General features: G+C 39.5%; 1 protein-coding gene across 1 annotated transcript; it reads left to right on the top strand.

Annotated features, from left to right (window-relative positions):
* Nucleotides 1–80: 80 nt before the first annotated feature.
* dcaf1 (ddb1 and cul4 associated factor 1) lies at nucleotides 81–21,302 on the top strand. Its single transcript, XM_030734130.1, has 25 exons — nucleotides 81–276; nucleotides 4,181–4,301; nucleotides 4,993–5,069; nucleotides 5,158–5,231; nucleotides 5,330–5,443; nucleotides 6,614–6,751; nucleotides 6,921–7,517; nucleotides 8,078–8,179; nucleotides 8,741–8,899; nucleotides 9,217–9,396; nucleotides 9,547–9,756; nucleotides 9,901–10,070; nucleotides 10,214–10,338; nucleotides 10,703–10,938; nucleotides 12,736–13,817; nucleotides 13,920–14,118; nucleotides 15,167–15,249; nucleotides 15,677–15,761; nucleotides 15,851–16,084; nucleotides 16,602–16,695; nucleotides 17,163–17,267; nucleotides 17,444–17,517; nucleotides 17,596–17,691; nucleotides 17,776–18,073; nucleotides 19,937–21,302. The coding sequence occupies exons 2-25, from the start codon at nucleotides 4,189–4,191 to the stop codon at nucleotides 19,990–19,992; spliced, it is 4,701 nt and encodes a 1,566-aa protein (XP_030589990.1). The 5' UTR covers nucleotides 81–276; nucleotides 4,181–4,188; the 3' UTR covers nucleotides 19,993–21,302.
* The last annotated feature ends 1,496 nt before the right edge of the window (nucleotides 21,303–22,798 follow it).

The raw sequence follows: 22,798 nt of genomic DNA on the forward strand, positions 1-22,798 counted from the left end.
ACTGCTAATTAAAAAATTTCGTAATGTTTTGCTGTGTGGTTGACTTCGTCATTACTAGTCGACGGTCGCTCGTGAAATGACGTGCAGAACGTGTTCGCCATAATGATAATAAACCGTCAACACAACGCTGCAATAAAGCAAATTAAGCTGGGACTGTGAGTCAGTGATTGATGAGTCGATAATCAGTCTTCGGCTATTTAAGTCTGGATTAACACAGGTGGATGCGAATCTTGGTGAAACTGAGAAAAACGAGCAAGACCTGAGCGGAATAACAAGGTAAAGTTAGCATGCTAGCTAACTACCCAGGTTCACCTGTGATGCTTCTAGCTAGTTTCTCGGTACTGTGCATGTGCAGGAAGGTCTTTTAGGTCCAAGCATAATTTGAGTCTAAAAGGATAAATTGTGCCTGTCTGGACAGTTCGGCCTTTCTGTAAACTGCAGTTCTGGAATCGAATAGTGGCGACTTTAGCGTGCTAAGTAGATTAGCCTTCTTATTTAACAGCTAGCCAAACATCGCAACAGGCAGTATATGTGAGTTTGCTGCTGTCTGCTTCGGTTACGGTTAAGTGCATGTAGGAAAACACACAACTCGTTTGAGTTTAAATGATGTTTCAAAAAGAACATAAAATACTTTTGGCAAACACTCGCTCGAACAGAAGTTTGACAGTTGCAGCAGTCCCTTGAGGACAACTGCAGCTGCACGCTCAGCTGTGAAAAGGCAACGGAGCGAGTCAACGTGCTCGCGCTTTGTTCTCCCGACCAGTGAGTGAACTACGAAGCGAGATTAATGGCTTAGCGAGCTATGTCGAGCCTAAAGTCAGAGTTTTCGGAAGTGTTTCTCATTTTCGTGGCTAAATTGCCGTGGTAACTTACGAGTGTTGTGCCAAAAAGTGATCATCTGCCATAGAGTGATTTACGATGTTTGTGTGATTTTTATGTGTAATGTCTTTGCTTATATTGGTAAATAGAGTGCAGTCAGCATGATTTAAGAAAGGCTTATATATAAAATGAAGAAATAACTTGTTTTTCAAGAATCTTTCGTAGTCTGTGTTATTGTATCTACATTATAATCAATCCATTGCTTTTTGGCCACTTATAACATAAAGATATTTTATTTATTGTGATTTCTGCAGCCTTCTTAGCCAGAATTCTGTTTAAAAAGACATTTTTAATGTAAAGGACAGTTTTTACCTTGATTTAAAAAAAAAAACGAATATATCGAAGTCACTTTGTCAAGAACTGATAGCAGCTTCTACCTTGTGATTGAAAGGATGTTTCTCTCTTAAAATGACCTGAAATCATTCATAAGAGATATGTTTGACACATGTTAAACAAATTATAGGTCAACGAGTCATTTGTAGCCGTTTAAATACAGGCAATCGCTTTCTGGCAAATACCGGAAATCACTTTTTGGCAGACGATCACTTTCTAGTACAACACCGGGTCGAGAGCAGGTTATGTTCCAAGTCTCGGTTTAAAATCAGCTAGAAGCGCCACGTTTTCACCGATTCTCTTATTTGTGTTTTAAGTGCGTTATACATTCTCTGCTGGGAATATGCAAGATGGTAAGCCGTACCTTACTAAAACTATGTCAAGAGAGCATGTATTAATTTGGTGATGCAGAAAATGTATAAATCTTGTACTTCATTCTAATCTGCTTCAGAGTCTCCTTTACTCTGGTGGAATTGCAGCCATTAGAAGACAGAACACACTAAGTTTACCTGTTAAATCAGTCAAATTAATTTCACTTTGATCTGACTACAAACTAAAGCCTCTTTATTAGGGTGTGGGACAGTAACGTTTGAGGTCTAAACGGATCAAGTTTGAAGTTTCCGAGCTCTAATGTGCAGCCGCACTTTAGAAATAAACAGCAGCACTGAGAATTTTTTTTTTTTTTTTACTGCTCTGCAGGATAAATCTGAAATGAACAATGTTCTGCTACATTAATCTCGTTTTATTTGAAAGAGTTTTGTGTTTTACTGTTTTTTTTTTTTTTGTTTGTTTGTTTGTTTGTTTGTTTTAAATATATATTATATATATTCAGAGATTTTTAATCTGCTTTATCAGCATCATCTGATAGAGTCTCTGATTGGAGTAGGTTGCACTTTTAGGGATCATCTTGTGCAGAAGAAGAGTCATATAACCTGCAAAACTTTTTTTTTTTTCTTTTTTTTTTAATGAGCCCCTATGGACCGTGGAGCAGGAAGTCTGGCTTAACAGAGGAAGCAGATAACTGGTTTTAGGATGGTGGTCATCTCCAACTGAGGTTTTTGGTTTTGTCAAGTCAGTAAACCCAAAGAAATCCTGACTACTTTGAACTTTGTTCCTAGGGTACCCCTCTGAGCAAAACAACCTTCAGTTCAAATAAATGAATAGGTGATCCTGAATTACTAACTAGGCAAAGTGGGTAAATGCGCAATGGCTCCAAAATTCTGAAAGTCTGTCATTTTATGATTCATGTGGTGCTGTGCAAAAGTCTTGAGCCAACCCTCCTTTTTAATTTTGCGTCAAAGTTTTTCTTTGGATATTGGCTGCTTTTTTTCTTTTTTTTTTTTCTCATTTTCAATCCAGTCCTTGTGTTTTGTTTGTCAAGCAGCTTAACTGGTATATGAATCATTCAAGCAAAATAGTATTTTTGCATCAACAAAATGATTACCAAAGAATCTGTTGGTGGAGAATGTGGCATATCTTGGCATGGTGTGCACTGTCTTCAAAAAAAGTTGGATAAGCTGAGAAGAAGCAGCAGGCCTAAAAACTACAGCAGATGAACAATATCTGAAAGTTATGTCCTTAAGAAATTGGGGGGGGGGGGGGGCAGCAAAGACATGGCACAGGACCTGAGAGATGCATCTAGCACTTTAGTTGATCCATCTACTGTTCACCAAAACCTGGTGAACAGTAGTATTCTTGAGGAAGTGAAATTGGGGGAAAAGGCTGAGGTATGCCAGATTACACAAGAATTGGACTCAAAATCAGTGACAAAAGGTCTTATGGAGTGAGGAATGTAAATGTGAAATTTTTGGTTCAAATCATTGTCAATATGTATGTCAAAAGATGAGCTTTGAATGTCCTTTAAGAAGCCCAGACAACTAATTTTGAAGACAAATTAAAGAAATTACAAGAAAGCTTGCCTAAGAGTTCAGCTTATGTTGAAGAATAATGGTGGTCACACTAAATATTGACATTCAAACTCGTTGGAATTGTGCAGTGTTTTTGCCTTGTACATTGTATTCCCATTTGTGTTTGTACGATTTATTAAAATGTGCATTCTTCAATTTTTTTTTTTTCCTAGCAAAATATAAAGAAATGAGGGGAGGTTCAAGACCTTTGCACATTGCACATTGTCCAGATTAATGACAGAACATGGTGACGTTGGTGATGTTTTAATTGTACGTTCTTGTGGCCGAGCCTCAAGATAAGATGCACTGAGACAGAGAAGTTAGTCTAGTATTTTCTGATCTGTTGCTCTCTTTCTAATGTATTATTTAATTGTTTATTATTTGGTTGATCCACTGTTTAATTAATTTACTGGAGTTTACCTTTAAACATTTGTCCTTTATTCATTGAGTAAAAAAAATGATCCCTAACAGTATATATTCCTCAACTATGTAAAATTGTCAGGTCCTCCTTCCTGACCATGAACAGAAATTTAGCTTGAATTTTATGCCTTGAATTAATCATTTGTTGTTAAATTGTCATAATTATTTGACACAGAAACTGACTTGTAAAACCTCCGGCAATGTCATATTACATCATCAGAGAAACTTAAAGTCTCTCACCACCAATTGTCATTCCCAGTACATTTAACAATCTTCTCTCATGTTTAAATGTATGACATTTAGGAAATGGTGAAATAAATGCCCTTTTTTTTCTGGCAGGCAAAATAAAATGTATTTATATCACTAATTTTCTGACTGCTGATGAAACAAAACAAGAGATTTAGCATTTTTAGTCACAGACTAGTGTTAATACTAGTAAATATTCATATTTGAGAAGTTGGTACCACATAATTTATAATAAAAGGAATCTTTTAATCACCTTATCTTTTTAGTTGTAAAATAGTGTGGTTTTTGGGTGTCTGGGGAAATGGTAAAACTGAAAAAAGCACAGGTTGTTAAAGGCTTCTTAAGAGGTTAATCCAGACACAATATTAAATGCATTTCTTGTGCCATGCTTACAGGCTGTGCTATGGCATCGGCATCTGCCAGTGTGGACTCCAAGGCAGAGCTGACTGCTCTACTTGAACAGTGGGAGAGGGAGCAACAAGGCAGTACACAGGAGCTGGTCAGCATCCTCACCAAGTAAGTAGCTTTGTATGTTGTTTATGCTGGTGATGCCCAGTCTTTTTAATCATCATACTATTGAACAGTCAGTGTTGCAAACTTCTTCTAGCATCTGGAGGCAGAACCTGGATGTTTTAATCATTCATATATTTAGCCAAATAACTAATATCCCATAATTTACAGATACATAATTCTTAATTTTTGCTGATTATTGTGGATTTTTTTTTTTATCTATTGTATTTTGCTTTTAAAACATACTGAAAGTTTAGCAGTACAGTTGATCTTTCAGACTTCTCAGCCGTTTATCCCATATGTGGCTACAATCATGTATTTTTAATTTTAGCTAGCTTTTTATTTGTTTTAACAAACCACCTGATCAAATACTTTGAGCTAATTCTTACTTTTAAGTATCTTTTTCAACTGGTCATTGATTACTTTTGGCTAAATGGTTAGACCTTTGTGCTTTTTGCTATTGAGTTTTTATTATTCAAGCTTTTTTTTTTTTTTTTTTTTTTTTCTTTTAATGATGTTATGTTGTTGTCCACCATTGTAATAGAAAATAAGGAAGAGCATAGATCCTCTTAAAGCTAATCTTTCTATCATTTGGAAACTGCCCCTGCATAAAAGTGACTGTTTTATGCAATGTAATAGGAATGATTTGACGGTGACGTAAAAAGGGTTAAACATGCTAATGTGCTGTAATTTTCAGAATCTCAGAGCTTGTTGAGAAGGAGACAGAGGAATACCACAAAGCAGACCCTGACCCTTTTGACGATCGACATCCTGGTATGACCAATAAACAGACCACAGAATTGCAAGTCTGTTGCTGATTTAAGTATCATTTATGCTTTTATATGTCCATTGTGGCCTCTAGGGAGAGCTGATCCAGAATGCATGTTAGGGCACCTCCTCAAGATCCTGTTCAAGAATGATGACTTCATGAATGCAGTAAGAATATTGCATAGATTTGATATCATTACATTCAAAGTAATGGGCATTTTTAGCAGCTCCCTCAGAAGATGATTAATTTTTATTTCCCTTTATAGCTTGTGAACAGCTATGTGATGACCAGCAGAGAATTTTCCCTTAATGCTGCAGCTTGTCGTCTGCTTCAGAACATCATGCCCGGATTGGAGACAGCTGTGGTCTTTCAAGAAAAAGTATGTGACTCCTAACTTCATTCTGAGATCACATTTAGTCTATTTTCTGTTTTCTGGTTGGAAGAAAACAGAAGAAACTGTATTTCAGCTGTTATTGTAGCCTTTAACATTTGTGGAGTTTGAAGATGGTGTATTCAGTGTTTAAAGGTACATAAGTTGACTACAACAGAAAGTTTGCAATGTGACTTGATTTTCATTTAACTCACAATTTTAGACAAACACAGTCCGACTGAACTTTTATTTATCTTGTGTGTATTGAACACATTGAGTAATCAATAACAGTATAGGCTGGAAAAATTGAACTTCTGAAATTAGTATCTCCATAAAACCTCCTTCAGCAGCAACAACTCCTATCAGATGTTTCCTGTAGCTGCTTGTGGGACTTCCACTATCACATGCATGCACACAAAACTGTTGCTGATTGAACAGGCCTCAACAGGCAAGGCCACAGCCTCTCAGTTTGCTTATTTAGGCCATTCCAAAGCATTACATTCTTTTTAATTACTCTGTTCATTTGCATGGCTGCTTCTGATCCATTTCTTGTCATCTATCCTCTAAGCATCAGGTAATGGACTGCTGCTCTAGCACTTCTCTGTAAACATTTCTTGATACAAATTTGCATCCAGAATCTGAAAAGCAAAGAAGTCCCAAACCATGGTGCTTTCTTTGTCATGCTAAACAGCTTTGATGCTTTTGAGTTTCTGTGCAGTCCCCTTTTCCCCTCAAAACATCAGGTAGTTTTTGCTGCCAGTCTGTTGAGTCACAAAGCAAGATTAATTTCTTTGACGCAGTGATATTGACTGACAGACCACCCCATCACGTTTAAATATGCTGTCTAAACATGGAATTTTTGTTTGTTGAGTCACAGTCCAGCCTGCAAGTTGAACTTTACTTGCAACTCTGTTTGTGGCCTGTGGAAATAAATGCCATGCTTCTTTTCAAAGCAGAAATCTTTAAACCTTTTATTTTAAAAAAAGAACATCCATATTTACAATGTGTATATATACTTGCATTTAGACATTTTTGTAAGATTGTCTTGGAAGTCATAATACATTCTTAATTGAGCAAACAACAATAAAAGCCAACTTTGAAATTTGGTGCTCAACATGTTTTCTATTCATATTCTTGTGTCTGCGTGTATGTCATCACTCCTGTGTTTGCTCTTCTTAGGAGGGCATAGTTGAAAGACTCTTTAAGTGGGCTCAGGAGGCCGAGCAGCCCCTCAGAATCTATGCCACAGGCTTGTTGGCAGGTGCCATGGAGAATCAAGACATTGCAGCAAACTACAGAGAGGAGAACTCTGTTTTGGTCAGTTGAGGTTTCTGCTCTCTCACATATCAGGCTACATTAATGAAGTAATGGCATGTAATGATAAACAAGTAATTATAACAGTACATTAAAAATATTATCCAGCAGTTTGATCCTAACCAGTAGGTGGTGTAAAGTAGCTTGCTTTTTTCTGCCTTACTTTTGACAGGTGCCTTTGATGCTGCATCGGTTGCGTGAGCTTCAGGATAAGGATGCTGAGAACAAAAGGGATATCAAGCGGCCCAGCCCCAGGAAGACACTGAGCCAGCCTTTGTTACCTCTAGATGAGGAGACAGTTGATGGAGGCTTTGAAGAGAAGCCATTCACACCGGGTAAAAATGGAACAGAAAAGGAGGGGATGGGACAACAGGACGATGGTGAAATTTCCTTTTCAACTATCGAGCCTGAAAACGAGCTTTCGTTTCGTCTTAACTCGCCTCACAAAACCAGCAGCCGTGTCAACTCTGCTGTTAAAACCATGATGAAGCCCATGTCTGCTCCGGGATCACTGGCACACCAAGGCATGTCTGATGGCAGCAGTTACCTAAAAAGAAAGGCAGAGAGGGAGAGTGGCAGGATCTCAAAACAGAAGCTAAATTTCTCTTTGCCAGAGCCAGAGAGGAACTTCAGTGAGCTTTCCAATAGCAGCTGGTCTGAGATGAGCCCCTGGGTGATTGGCAACAACTATCATCTGTACCCTTTGACCCCAGAGATTGAGCAGAGGCTAATTCTGCAGTATCTCACACCTCTGGGGGAATATCAGGAGGTTGGTCCATTTTTATAGACTGTTTACAGCTGTAATGATTGGCTGAATAATTGATATGAATTCATATTTTTACAGTTTGTTAATTGAAAGTAAAGGTTTAAATTGTTTCAGCATCCAAAATGTGATTTTTTTTTTTTTTTTTTTTTTTTTTTTTTAAGCATATGACAGTGAACTCAATATTTCAACATTTTGGACTTTGACTATTGGCGCTTATACTTTTTTAAAATGTTTTTTTCAGCTCTTTATAATATGGCTTTTTAGTATTTGTAACTGTGCATAATGTATTTGAGTGCTTTTAGGAAGTGAAAGTGTATCCCCTGTCTTGGCCACATATTTACCAGCAGATGTCAGTCTTCCATAATTATAATCAAAGAGGGGGAAAAAAAATCTTCTGACCATTTAAAAATTTTGTTTTTTAGGAGCGACCTCGTACATTTTCAGTTCATCATGGAAAATTTTTTAAAAACTGGCAAACTTTGTCATTTAGAATTTCTTAAAGTAAAATACATGGACCAGATTTATGAGTTCTCCATGTTCATTCCTTTTTCTCCTTCCTACAGCTGTTGGCAGTGTTCATGCAGATGGGAGCTCGTGAGTTGCTAATGCATTATATGGATTTAAAGCAGACCAATGATGTGCAACTTACCTTTGAGGCTCTCAAGGTAAACACACTGTTCTGTATGTCTGTGTAGATTCTCAGTCATCCAGGTCATAGTAGTCTCTGGAGCTTGAAAAAGGCGACTGGACTTCTGAACAGAGGAGGTGGATTACGTCACCAACTTTCCCCCGCTTACAGTGCTGTCCTGAGCTCCCTTCCCAGACGTCTCAACCCCCATCCACACCTTTGTTCCAGTGACCTCAATAGGCCACAGGAAACAATGGAGCGGAGTCCTAAATTGGTTTCAACTGAAACCACTGATTAAATATGACCCACGCCCCCTTCACACCTGGGCACATGTGTTCACGCACATGATCAATAGAGGGTCATAACCACCTCCAGGGGACTACGCCCACAGGGGTTTAAATACCTGGGTCTCTCCACCATTTGGTTGAGAACTGAAGAAGCCTTTCGGATGAGAGGTGAAACGTCTTCAAGAAACAAAAAGAAGTCCAGTCGCCTTTTTCAAGCTCCAGAGACACTATTCTGTAGTTGACCTTTCATAGTGCTGAAGCACAACAACAAGCTCCTCCAAAGCTTACCAATTTACTTTTCATCCTCACAGTATCTGGCTTCGCTGCTATTGCATAAGAAGTTTGCTGCAGAGTTTGTTGCTCATGGAGGAGTTCAGAAGTTGCTGGAAATCCCCAGGCCTTCAATGGCTGCTACTGGAGTGTCACTGTGCCTCTACTATCTTGCCTATAACCAGGATGCCATGGAAAGGGTACAAAGAGTCACAATAAAATACAACAACTGGAATTGTCCCATAATTCTGCTACTTAAGTTTTGGTTGCGGTTTTTTTTGTGTGGGCTAAAGTCACAAAGTTAGAGGCAGTCAAAGCCTGTTGTAAAAAAATTGCAGTGATTTATTTCTCAATATTTTTGTGTGCATATAAATATGTTGGTGCACTATAGAAGATAACATAATTCTGTATCATCACTCAAAAATCATTTATGCTGAGCTATTTGATTAGAAGCCACTCTTAGATTTAACACTGGTATGAGTTCACATTTATGTTCATGGCTTTCTCTTCTTTCAAGGTGTGCATGTTGCCACACTCCATCCTATCAGATGTGGTCGGCTACACGCTGTGGCTGCTGGAATGCTCACATGCATCCGGCTGCTGCCACGCCACCATGTTCTTCTCCATTTCCTTTTCCTTCCGTGCTGTCCTGGAGCTATTCGACAAGCAGGATGGACTCAGACGTCTTGTCAATCTGGTGAGTCAAACCAGCAGTCCTCACTCTGACATATAGACTCTGTGTTTACCCATAGATGATATGTTTGAAACAATACAGTATCAATATTTTATTCTAATGTAGCAGATGCTGATTGTGTATTTACATATGATGTGTACTGACTGCTTTCAGATTAGCACACTGGAGATCCTGAATCCTGAGGATCAAGGTGCACTGCTGAGTGATGATGAGATTTTCTCCAGCAGGCAGACGGCCAAGCACACCTGCATGGCCCTACGCAGGTACTTTGAGGCCCATCTGGCTATCAAGGTGGAGCACGTGAAGCAATCCCTTCAGCGCACAGAGGGGGGTGCCCCCATTCACTCACAACCATACTACAAGGTGAGCAGAGGACATTTTATCCATTAAACATTTTTGAAATGTTTTATGCAGGTGTTGGATGCAGATATGCTGGTTTTTGTTTATGCTTTAGTAATGGATATGTGTTCATGAAGTAATCTTTTGCAATGGTGTCTCATTTCTCAGGCTGTCAGCTATAGCCGTGAGCAGGTTGTGGAAATGATGGAGTTTCTGATAGAGCACGGTCCACCACGACTCTATTGGGAACCAGCAGAGGTCTTTCACAAGCTGTCATGTGTTCAGCTCCTCCTGCAGCTCATATCGATTGCTTGCGATTGGAGGACCTACTATGGCAGGTATTGACAAGAAAGTCATTGTTAAATACCTTTTTCTTTTTATACATTTTACCTTTTCATACATTTTAGCGATTTAGAGACCTAGACAGTGAGTTTTATTAGTGTATTCGTATAGTGATTTTATAATTTTTCTTTCCCTGTAGGAGCGACACTGTGCGCTATGCCCTTGACATCCTGAGTATCCTCACAGTTGTTCCAAAGACCCAGCTTCTGTTGTCAGAGGCTGTTGCTGTGCTTGATGAGGGAGGATCTACCGTTTCCACCGTTGGTAAGTGACACCATTTTAGTTGACATCCATCTACCAAAAACCCAAATTCTGTTCAGTGTATATCTACGATTAAATTTTCATCTTGTGGTATTAAGTCTTGTTCTACTTGCATTGCACTGGTATTCACTAAATGGGTACAGTCAAACAGCTTTTTATGTGCCCATGTCTTCACAGTGCCATTAGAGAATTTCTTGTACAATAAAATAAAAATTTATTATCACTATCCACAGAATGTAATAACATGAAGCAGCTTTGTTTTCATTTGTTTATTTCATGGAACCTTTGCCCAGTCCTTTTGAGATATGGCATAACTCCAGGTATTATTCCTTTGCAGGGTTTTTAATTTGTTTTACTTTTCTCTCAGGGATGAGTATAGTCCTGGCAGTGGCAGAAGGAGAGGTATTCGTGAATGATGCAGAGATTCAGAAGTCAGCACTGCAGGTTGTCATCAACTGCGTTTGCGCGCCAGATAAACGCATGTCCAGCATTGGCAAGTTCATTGCAGGAACCCCCCGCCGTCGTCTTCCACAGCAGACCAAAGCCAATGAGAGTGTGCTCACTAAGATGTGGAATGTAGTGCAGTCCAACAATGGCATCAAGGTAGAATCGACATACTGCACTCACTAAAAACATGATGATTCTTATATTTTTAAGATGTAGGGATTTTTAAGCACTGACAAAAATGGACTTGGTTTGTTTCTGGTCAGTCTGTAATACAGTGAGTCTAAGTCTAAGAGTGTGTATGACTGCAGTGTTAAATCAAATGGATTTATTTTACATCTTTTGTAATGGGTAAGACTACTTAAAGGGTAAACCTCTTAAAACCACAAGCACCCACATTAATATATTGAGGCACACCACTGATGAGACACTAAGGAGATTGAGTCCTGTGCAGCACCCACTTACAGTACTAGTGCAGGTGAGATATTACAGAAAGAACTACCTAAATAGTGTGACTTTTGAATTCAAAGGCTGCAAGAAAGATGTGGTCTGCTGGTGAAAACTCACTAAGTTACCAGCTGTATAGTACAGAGATGTACTGAAGCTGCAAAAGTTTTATAGTTATCTCGCAGCCTAAGCTTTTAAAATAAACCAAGCAAAAGAGAACTTTTTTTCCTTTTTATTTTTTTTTATTTTTTTTTTTAGGAAGTACAATATTCCCTTTCATTGTTATGCTGATGACATTCAAATTTATTTCCATATTAAATTGTATGCTTCTGTCTACGTCCAGTGTTCTTTTTGCAGCTTCTGTTTAACCATCTGCAAGATGTCAAAGACTGGTCAAGACAGAATTGTTTTACCCTAAATGAAAACAAGACTGACTTTAGAGTGAAGTTGTATCCCATTGGATAAGTTAACTGATATCCCTGGTCTTCTAGCTCCTCATTTTTCCCTGACTGTTAGAAATCTTGGAGGTTTTTCAGCAGTTCTTTAAAGTTGAGAAACAAGTGACCACAGTTCTGAAGACCGGTTTTTAGCAGTTGTGCAAAATTGCCAAAGCAAAATCCTATCTTCCCCCAAAAGACCTCAGAAAACATATTCATGCCTTCATCACCTCTTGAGTGGACTGCTGCAATTCTCTGTATTTGGGTCTTGAACACTCATCTCGCCATCGCTTGCAGTTAGTCCAAAATGTTGCTGCATGCCTTGAGGTATTAGAAGGCATAATTACATCACTCCAGTCTTAGCAAGTTTACACTGGCTCCCTGTCTGTTTTTGTATTAATTTTAAGATTATTTTACTTTTAAAGTTTTAAATAGTATGGCACCCAGCTATTTAACCAAGCTTCTCAACCTATATATTCCCAAAAGAGCACTGAGATCATCTAGCCAGATGCTCTTAGTGTAGCCAAGGTCTTGATTTAGATGCTCTTAGTGTAGCCAAGGTCTTGATTTAAGCATAGAGGTGATGAGGCTTTCGCAGTCGCAGCCCCTAGACTCTGGAATAACCTGCCACTTGATATCCATAATGCAGAGTCTATACAGTCTTTTAAATCCCATCTTAAAACTTCCTTTTTTTTTTTTTTTTTCTTTTCTTTTTTTTTTCTTTCTTTATTTATTTATTTTTTGTTTTTTTGTTTTATTTTTAACTAACTTGTAAAGTACTTTGGCCAACCTTGTTTTTAAATGTGCTATAGAAATAAAATTGTCATTGATGTTGGCATTTCTGTCAGGGAAGAAGAGAGGATGAGAGGAAGCATAAAATATGACAATAAAAAGCACTTTTATCTATGATAAAGTACTGAATCACACACATTAACATTTACAGAATTGGTCCACTGCTTATTATGTTCTCTGCTTGAACACCACTGTTACTTCCCTCAGTTGGGAGCCTTCCTAATCAGGACACTTTCTGCCAGCCCTTGCTTCTAACTTACATTTTGTGTCTGTCCTCTAGGTGCTGCTATCCCTGCTGACAGTGAAGATGCCCATTACAGATGCAGATCAGATTCGAGCTCTGGCCTGTAAAGCTCTGGTGGGTCTGTCTCGGTCCAGCAGCGTCAGACAAATCATCAGCAAGCTGCCTTTGTTCAGCAGCGGACACATCCAGCAGCTCATGAAGGAGCCCGTGCTCCAGGACAAACGCAGTGAACATGTCAAGTTCTGTAAGTTTGCTGCTGAGCTGATCGAAAGGATCTCTGGGAAACCATTGCTGATTGGTACAGATGTGTCTCTGGCATGGTTGCAGAGGGCCAGTGTGGTTGCTCAGTCCAGGATTACCTTCCCTGAGAAAGAGCTACTGCTGCTTATTAGGAACCATCTTGTGGCCAAAGGCCTTCATGACACAGCCACCACACTCACCAAGGAGGCAGATCTCCCAATGGCATGTCTGTCTCACTCTTCACATTCGTCTTCTACCTACCCACCTGTTGCTCCTCCCCCTCCTGCCTCTCCTGTTGCTACTCTGCCTCGCACACCACGGTTGGCCAATGGTGTTGGATCAAGACTTGTGACCCATCCCTCTCATTCATCCACTCCAGGATCCAGCCATCCTCAAACACGTCCGTCAACATCACAGCCCAGTGGGATGCCTGCTTCTTCTACTGCTTTTCCATCAACATCTGTCCCTCATTGTAACAGTGGCTCTCCATTGATTGGACGAATTGTTTTCTCACGTGAACGGCAAACAGGTTGCAATACAGTAACCTGTAAAAAACCTCGGGTGCTGAGGCAGAAGTCTGATCACGGGGCCTTCAGCCAGAGTCCAGCTATGAAGAAGCAGTTTGACAGGCATCTGCCCTCCCCCCCTGCGTTAGACAGCATTATCACAGAGTACCTGAGGGAGCAGCATGCACGCTGTAAAAACCCTGTCGCAACCTGCCCGCCATTTTCTCTTTTCACCCCGCATCAGTGCCCTGAGCCCAAACAGAGACGCCAAGCACCCACCAACTTTACATCCCGACACACACGGAGAGTCGTATATCCAAAATATGGAGGTGTTGATGGAGGATGCTTTGACAGACATCTTATCTTTAGCAGGTGTGTAGCTTTGTTTTATTTTCTGTTTTGGAGTCTCAAGAGCCATTTAATTGGTCAGCCCCCCAAAACCATTTCTTTATATTCTTTGTTCTTTTTGTCCAGGTTTCGTCCTATCTCGGTGTTCAGGGAGGCAGACGAGGATGAAAGTGGATTCATGTGTTGTGCCTTTTCAGCCCGTGAGCGGTTCCTGATGCTTGGAACATGTACAGGGCAGCTCAAACTCTACAATGTGTTTACAGGCCAGGAGGAAGCCAGCTACAGCTGTCACAGTTCAGCTATCACTCACCTGGAGCCATCACGGGTTAGTAGCAGAAACCATTAATATATCAACAGTTGTGTGTTTTGATTTTTGTTATCATCTTGGTGTTTGACCATGACTGCACCAAGCGTATTTTTCCCCTCTGTACTTACCTTAAACCTGAATTTAACAAACATTTCACATCATATGATTCACAGCACAACTAGTATGGTTGGTTCAGTGTGCGTTTTATGTTGGGTGTTTTTATTGTGCAATGTTGGGATTTCCAAGACAGAAGATGACAGTATGGGGGGGGTCTGACTTCAAAACGGTGGTGCTACATCAACATTGGCGATGTTTCAAGTTGGCCTTCTGATCAAAGATTGAATTTAGGATAATCATCTTGTAATGTCCACTAAACAACCAACAGAATTTAAGGATGAAATCACACACTGACAAACATGACAGTGACACTTATTGAAAAAGCCAAAACAAACTTGAACATAATAGATGACAGTATTTGTTCAATTGTTTTAGGATTCTTAAATAAAAAAAAAAGGGAGGGGGGGGGGGGTCTAGTTGAGTTATGGCAGCAGGAGCCTTGTTTGTATGATGTGTCCTCCAGCTGTTATGACCACAACAAGGAGGACAGAACAAGGAAAGAAATGGCCGAGGAATTGCAGCCGTGCGTCATCATCTTACAGTCCACATGCATCATACTCGACGTTGTACCCAAGGTTGATTAGATCTGTGTTGCAGTGTGCCTCACAGTAAACTTACAAGATTGCTGACATCTCAGTGTGTAGATGCCTTTACACAAGTGTGATGAAGAAACTTCAAAACCTCTAGCACACATACACTGAGACTAGATGTTTTAAGAAGACATCCTATCAAGTATTTACATCTTAAAGTGAAACACTTGCATTTTAAAATATTCTGAAGTTTGTTTGTTTTTTAATGAGGGAGAAGGGAATGCAATTATAATTTTTACATTAAGGCTTTTTGCATGTCGGGGGAAGGGGGTATCTTCTACTAATTGCTTTTTCAAGAACAGTATTGTTTGAAAACATGTCTAAAAGAGGATTTCTAATCATTGTTATTTCTTTTTTAGGATGGTTCTCTGCTCTTAACTTCAGCTTCTTGGAGTTACCCGCTGTCTGCACTGTGGGGTATGAAATCGGTGTTCATCATGAAGTAAGCAATATTTTCACAAAGCTCTAAAGTCATATTTACCCAGCTACATCGCACTGCACATTAAAAAAAAAAAAAATCATTAAGTATAATGCATAATTTAAATATATTTTTGGAGTATGAAACTATTAGAAACTACTACCACATAACTGCTGATTAAGTCTGTCATGATCTTACTGCCTCCATGTATGTGGTCTTCTTTGCTCAGTGGCACAGCAGCTTTATTCTGTCAAAGGAGCTGAAATGTGGTTTAATTATGCACGCTAATGGCCTCTGGGCTGTAGCCTTCATGGAAAACAAGCATGTGGCTTTATCCATCTGAAGAGTTTAACCAAAGCAATATTTAGACCTTGAGTTTCTCTACAGTATGAGACAAAAGTGTTCTGCTGGTTTTGGGTTTTTGCTTAAGTTAATGATGCTCTGTCTTTAGGCATTCCTTTCTGGGCGACCATTATGTAGAGTTCAGCAAGCTCTCACAAGATCATGTCATTGGGACGAAGGAACACATAGCACGTGTACGTATGTTTTGAGTGTCTAAAGTATTAAATGCAAAAAAGGTTCAGTAGAAGGGTGAATGTTCATTCTCTGTGCTGTTCTTCACCAGATATATGATATCCAAACGGGTCAGGTTACCCTAACTCTAAACAACCCGGACCTGGCTAACAACTACAAGAGAAACTGCGCCACCTTCAACCCAACAGATGACCTGGTACTGAATGACGGCGTGCTGTGGGATGTGCGCACGGCTCAGGCCATCCACAAGTTTGACAAGTTCAACATGAACATCAGCGGAGTGTTTCATCCCAATGGCCTGGAAGTCATCATCAACACAGAAATTGTATCCTTTCTTCATTGGGCTGATTAAAGACCGCAGCAAAATTTGTTTGACTTTTGTCGCCCGTCACACCTTTGGACCTTTTCACTAAATATAAGCTGTGTTCCAACAGTGAGGGGTATATTTTTAAATACTTGGTTTAAGATGAGTTTATTTAACATAGGGAATATTTTTTTTTACTCTTTCTTGTTGTTAAAATTCTTTTTGTTGAAATGAAATCAGCCATTTTATTTTGAATGACTGGAGTAAATCAACCTTTGATTAGAAAATGTTTAAAATACCCACATTTGATCATTTCTTAAACTATATTTAAATTGAGAGATGAAGTGGATGCACAACTGAGGCCCAAGGAATGCTTTTTAACACTGTAAATATAATGAATGTGATTACTTTTGAGGATCGTTTTACTGCTGAACATAAAATATTTATTCCATTAAGTTTAGGGTCGCCTTGGGGATTGTGGTTATTTTTGTTGCTATACAAATGAGATAGTGTCATGGTCTTTAACCTGGACTTTTAGTGGGATCTGCGTACTTTCCACCTCCTCCACACAGTTCCTGCTCTGGACCAGTGCAGAATAGTCTTCAATAACAGCGGCACTGTCATCTATGGAGGTAAATGCAGAATCCACTGCGTGATGGGTAATGTAGCACATTTGGCATCAAGCCTGCAGTGTGTGTGTGTGTGTGTGTGTGTGTGTGTGTGTGTTTGAGTGCAAGGTTGGTAAGTGTGAGGCATAGTGAGCATGTGTGTATTTGGTGAAAGGTGTGAATAGAGCCTGCAGAGGTAGAAGTGGGGTGGGTGGGTGGGGGTGTGTGTGTGAGTGAGTGAGTGAGCGCACTTGGTGCTACTTGGTACCACAGAGTCAGAGCCATATGGACTGAAGGCTCAGTATTGGACTGGCAACAGAAAGAACCAGCTGGTTCATGCCACCTCACAGGAAGAGCCATGGGCATGCAGTACTGGCTCTGCCCATACAATGAGCGTTTCAGCCACTCAGGAGCCAGAACTAAAGCTAACCAGCTTGCTGGGCTCCTTTTTATTTACTCTCTGTGGCTCTCTGTGGCTTTTGTTTTTGTAGCAATGCTGCAAGCTGATGATGAAGATGACATGATGGAAATGCAGATGAAAAGTCCATTTGGTTCATCATTCCGGACTTTCAATGCCACAGACTATAAACCAATTGGTAAGCGTTCCTACCTTTTTAACTACTTCAAATTGATCCTTCCTCATAGTTTCACTGGTAATTAAGAATTTGCTCTGACACTGTTTATAATCCTACACTGTAGTACTTTCTTTTTTTAAGCTCACTAATATTTGTCTTCTTGTCCTTTCCTGAAACATTGTTTTTCCTCTTCTCAGCCACTATTGATGTCAAGAGGAATATATTTGACCTCTGCACAGATACAAAAGACTGCTACCTAGCTGTTATTGAGGTAAATTCTTGTTCATCACATTAACAAAGATTGTGGTTATTAATCCTAAAATACATGGAAATGCTGTCTGCCCCATAGAACCAAGACTCGGTCAACACTGACACAGTGTGCAGGCTGTATGAAGTTGGTCGGCAGAGGCTTGCAGAGGAAGAAGAGGAAGACGAGGAGGACCAAGTACTAATTTTTGATTTGGATGCAGTGTTAGTACTTCAGGTGAAGCTGAAATTTTAAAGAACTGATTTTCTGTTTGTGCTCCAGGAGGATGACGATCAGGAGGAAGATGACGACGATGACGAGGATTCAGATGATGATGTTGATACAGATCCCCTCATCGCTGAGCTGGAGAATGACAACGGTGGAGAGGATGAAGATGACGAAGAGGAGGATGACGGAAATGATGAATTCTCTCCTTCTGATGAAGAGGTAGCACGTCTTCTCGAAGAGGATGTTGATGCTGCAGATGATGATGACGATGACGATGATGATGACGAGGATGACGACGACAATGATGAGGATGACTCTGATAATGACGATGTAGATCTGGATGGCGATAATGGTGAGTAGGGGGTCTATAGTTTTACTTAAATGTTTATTCTGTAGTTTTTAGTTTTCCTGTCCTGCTTGTGGTTTGTAGGTGCCCATTTTAGCTGTGCATGAAGGTATCTGAATAAGCCTGCTTAACATCCTTTCTTTTTTCTGATGGGAGGATTTTTTTTTTTTTTTTTTTTGATGAAATACTCAAGTCTCTTGAGAAACTGTAATTATCTTATAAATCTGTTTACCAAAAATGTAGAAAAGAGTTTACTTTAAGTGATATTTTCTGCATATAGAAACAGAAAATATCACTTCCAGCTATGACATTGTGAAGAGTTTTTGTCATTTGAATAGTAGCAATTGAATTGTTCTTATGTTATTGTTCTTAAATGGATTAAGTTTATAAACATTAGGGATGTTAGTTGGTGTGCCAACCTACCTGCTGTCACCATGTCCTGAAACCTGGCCGTCTATCAAAGGCTGGGCTATATTAGGAAACAATGTGGTTTACAACCCATTTTCTGAGCTGTAACACATCAGGTGTGTTTCCTAAACTGTGAAGCTGGCAGTCATAGACAGAAGACATGAAATGCACTCACTGGACACTTTATTAGGTACACATTCCTAGTACTGAATTTGTCCCCCCTTTGCCTTCAGAACTGCCTTAATTCTTCATGGCATAGATTCAACAAAGTGCTGGACACTGGTCACTGTGGAGGCCTTTTGAGAATAGTGAACTCATTGTCATGTTCAAGAAACCAGCTTGAGATGATCTGAGCTTTGTGATGTGGCGTGTTATCCTGCTGTAATCAGCTAACCAGAAGATTGATTGATAGACTGTGGTCATAAAGGGATGGACGTTGCCAGTAACAATACTAAAGTAGGCTGTGGAGTTTAAACACTTGGTACTAAGGGTTCCAAGAAAATATCTGCCTTACCATTACACCAGCAGCAGCCTGAACCACTGATACAAGATAGGATGGATACACGCTTTCATGTTTAGGCCAGATTCTGACCCCCACCATCTGAATGTCATAGCAGTCCTCTGAACTCTGGCATCAACAAGGCATTTTCGCCCAGAGATTTTCTTTTTCACACCATTCTCTGTAAACCCTATAGATTGTTGTCCCAGTAGATCAGCAGTTTCTGAACTATTCAGAATCCCATCTGGCACCATGCAAGATGGGCTGATTCGTGCCATGTTCAGTCACTTAAATCACCTTTCTGCCTCATTCTGATGCTCAGTTTGAACTTCGGTATGTCATCTTGACCATGTGCCTGAATGCACTGAGTTGCCGCATGTGACTGGCTGACCAGATATTTATGTTAAGTATTACAGTTTAGCTGCTCATTAACAAAGTTGCCTTTTCGTGTATTACACTAGAAACTAACTGTAAATGATGCTTGTGTCGATAAATCAACACATCTGAGTGCAGTCACATAATCCACATTATATTGATTATGGTTTCAAATGTATATTCTAATTACAACTTTGTTCAAGATTAACAAATTATATTTTGTGTTTACGTACAAGCAAATAGGTTAGATGGATGAGAATTGGAGAGTAACCTGGAAGCTACATTTGGAAAATAAATCTCTGGTCTCATGTAAATAATGAAAAACAACTGTTTGGTCAAGTTTCTGTTTTAATCCCTGTCTGGTCATCCTTTTTTCCCCAATGGAATGTAAAAACTGCTGTCGTGGTTTAAAGCAGACATTGAGATGGGAGAAAGAAAAATCAGAGTGGATGTAAAGCTCCTTAACATTATTCCAAAGCTGCTTTGTTTTTGCCATTTTAGCAGTTTCATCACTCACCCACTGACCTACTCAGCACAAAATCTTACTTTCCCATTTCTAAATCTGTATTTGTCTATCACACAAACAGACAGCTCTGACAACTCTGACCTTGAGGATGACATCATCTTGTCCCTGAATGAATGAGGAGCCATCGGCATCTGGGATTGAGGAACCAGATGACATGTCAAAACTTCTGCCCCATGGACATTTGAGCTGCAGAGCAGCGGGCACGGGAGGAGGATGATCAGTGCATAATGTGGTTGATACCTTGGAGCACTGCCAGTGTGAAACAGCGTGTCTGCACACTTTGACAAGACCTAGAAGGAACACGCACAGAGATCAAGCAGGAAAATCCATGCGCACAACTTGGCTTAATGTTGGGCAAAAATGATTGTATATGATTTTAGTTTTATTAAAAAAAAAAAAAACTTGTATGACTAAAATGGCTGGTGTGAAAATAGGTTAAAAAGTTTTATATTTTACCACATTAATGGTTCTTTAAATGAGCCTATTCATTTGATATTGACTCATTTTGTAAGCCTCTGGTCACAGATTAGTCTTTGTAGGAGATGCAGCTTACTTTGCAAGACTTTGGGTCTGTGTTTGTGTGGCTAACGATACAACCCTTTCTCGAGCTTGTACTTCACCAAGCCACCTGGCGTAATCACCAAAAGGTCTGAAATATTGAATTGGGCAGCTACTCTAATGCACAAACACATTGCCACTGGTTCATAAAGTATTAAAATCCCCCTACAGGTTTTACTTTCACCATAGTTTGACCAAAAAAGCTACACACAGCAGTGCTATTAGTGAATGTTGCCTCCTGATTTCATTATGTAAATAGAGAAATTCAGCTTGGTGCTCTAACTAGTGTGGACACTGTACACATCTGCTTGCTGTCAGCACGACAGGCTTAAGAGGCCTCTACAGCTCTCTGCCATTGTGTTACTTTGCAAGCCTTCACTGGGGCCACACAAGTTTTTGGATTGAGTGAGTTGCTCATTAAGATTACAGGGGTTTTTTTTGTTTTGTTTTTTTTTTGTTTTTATTTTTGTTTGGTTTTGTTTTTTTTGCTGTGGGTGATGTCACAGATCAATACAATATAAAATTCTGTCAGAAAACAAAGTATTTCTCACAGTGATTTTGGCTTGTTAGAGGATGGACATCTGGCTAATTCTTGGAACTTGAAAGATAAATTCAGCAAAAATATTTAAAATTTGTGCTTTCTCTGAGAGAAAAACAGGAAACTTATGACTGAGCTTTGTGAAAACTGATGCCAAGCACACGCACACTTTAAGCGCAGTGCAAACATTTCATGATTTTTCTCATGTTTTTGCCTTGTAATTATTCATTTTACCTGTTTTCATTTGAAAAGGAAACTTTTATTTTGAGTTCCTTGACAATTTCTGTACAACTTGTATGTATCTATAAAGTATTTTTACTATAAATAAATAAATGAGAAAAAAACAGTTTAATAAAATGTGAAGGTTTTTTTTAGATGGTAGATGTCTGTTATAGCAAAGGCATCTTAAACACTGAACTTTTTAAAAGACACACAATATTAATTGTCCTGCAAATATGGAGCCACTGGCTCACAATCTGAAGATTAAAAAAAAAAGTTTTCTCTTGATAAGAAGAAAACCACTTTACCACTCACCATCACGCCTCTGACTGTGGCGGTATCTTATGCTGAATTCACCTCACTAGTAACAAGAAAAGTACTACATACTTGGTACCACTTTAGAAATGTTACCTTATTGTTCATCTCAACGGGTCACAGCTCTCTTGTGACTACACTAGTAAATATTTAATTGTAACTGCCATCTCTGCGTGTAAATGTAATGAATTTTGGCATAAAATGTACATGTCATTTTATTTCCAGTTCCTGTGTAGAACTCTGCAGAAGAGCTCTTGCTCTCAATGAGATGATCGTGTAAAGGTTACATATGTATAATACTGAGACTTGGTGCAGCCCTGCAGTTCATCCTCTGTCTGAAACAAACTACTTTAGCTCATCTTCTTTGAAGCCAGCTTCCTGATTCTGATTTGCTGCTCTTCACAAACAGAAGGTTTTTAAGAGTGGGGCTGCTGTGCTCATAGCAAGAGCCGTGTGACAGATGAGACCTTATCAGGAATATCCACTCTGACATCATACAGACCAAGAGTAGAAAAAAAAATACACTGAAAATAAGTGTTAAGAGCAGGCAGAAGCCTGAGCCAACTTATTTGCTGACCTAAATATTAGAAACTTTGGCCAAGTTTAATATGATCATCAGCTTTTACAGTTGTGAGAACCCCTAGGCGCTCCAAGCACTAAGTGTGTCTATTTTGCATTGTGCTGTCCTCTGTCCTGCTGGAGCTAATTGGAGGGTAATTAGCCTCATAAGCTACACCTGGGCCCAGTGAGTTCCCTCCTTCCTGCAGTCACCCTCTGACCCTGACCAGCTCAGCTGCACAATGTTCTTGGGGGTTTTGTTTTCTTTCCACTGCCATTCATCCATACGTTACACTGCCAACTTGCTGATTAAAAACACGTTTTTTATTTATGTTTTTCTAAATAATTTTTCTGTTAACTGACTTATCAGCTCTCCTTGTCCTCCAATTCTTGTCACACACTATGTGAGTCGGGCTGTGACACAGTGTATGCTCTATAAGACAAAAAATAAGGAAAGTCACAGCAGGTCCTCTTTAAAGTGGGATGGAAAAAAAAACCCGAAGCAGAGTTTGATACAATAGATCCACCACTCATTTTAGTTGTGCTGTACATTTGTTACATATGAATAATCACGCCTTTATTACTGCGATATCCCTCATAATGTCTCTCAATTTGGTGACATTCCTCAGCACTCTTCATTGGTGAATTGTGCATGCAGAAATTTGCCACTAAACATTTTCCTGTGGCCTCCCCCACAGCTAATAATAGAACACATTAAAATAGTCACCAGAAACA

This window comes from Archocentrus centrarchus, chromosome 7 (assembly GCF_007364275.1).
Source record: "Archocentrus centrarchus isolate MPI-CPG fArcCen1 chromosome 7, fArcCen1, whole genome shotgun sequence".
In the NCBI taxonomy this organism is placed as follows: domain Eukaryota; kingdom Metazoa; phylum Chordata; class Actinopteri; order Cichliformes; family Cichlidae; genus Archocentrus; species Archocentrus centrarchus.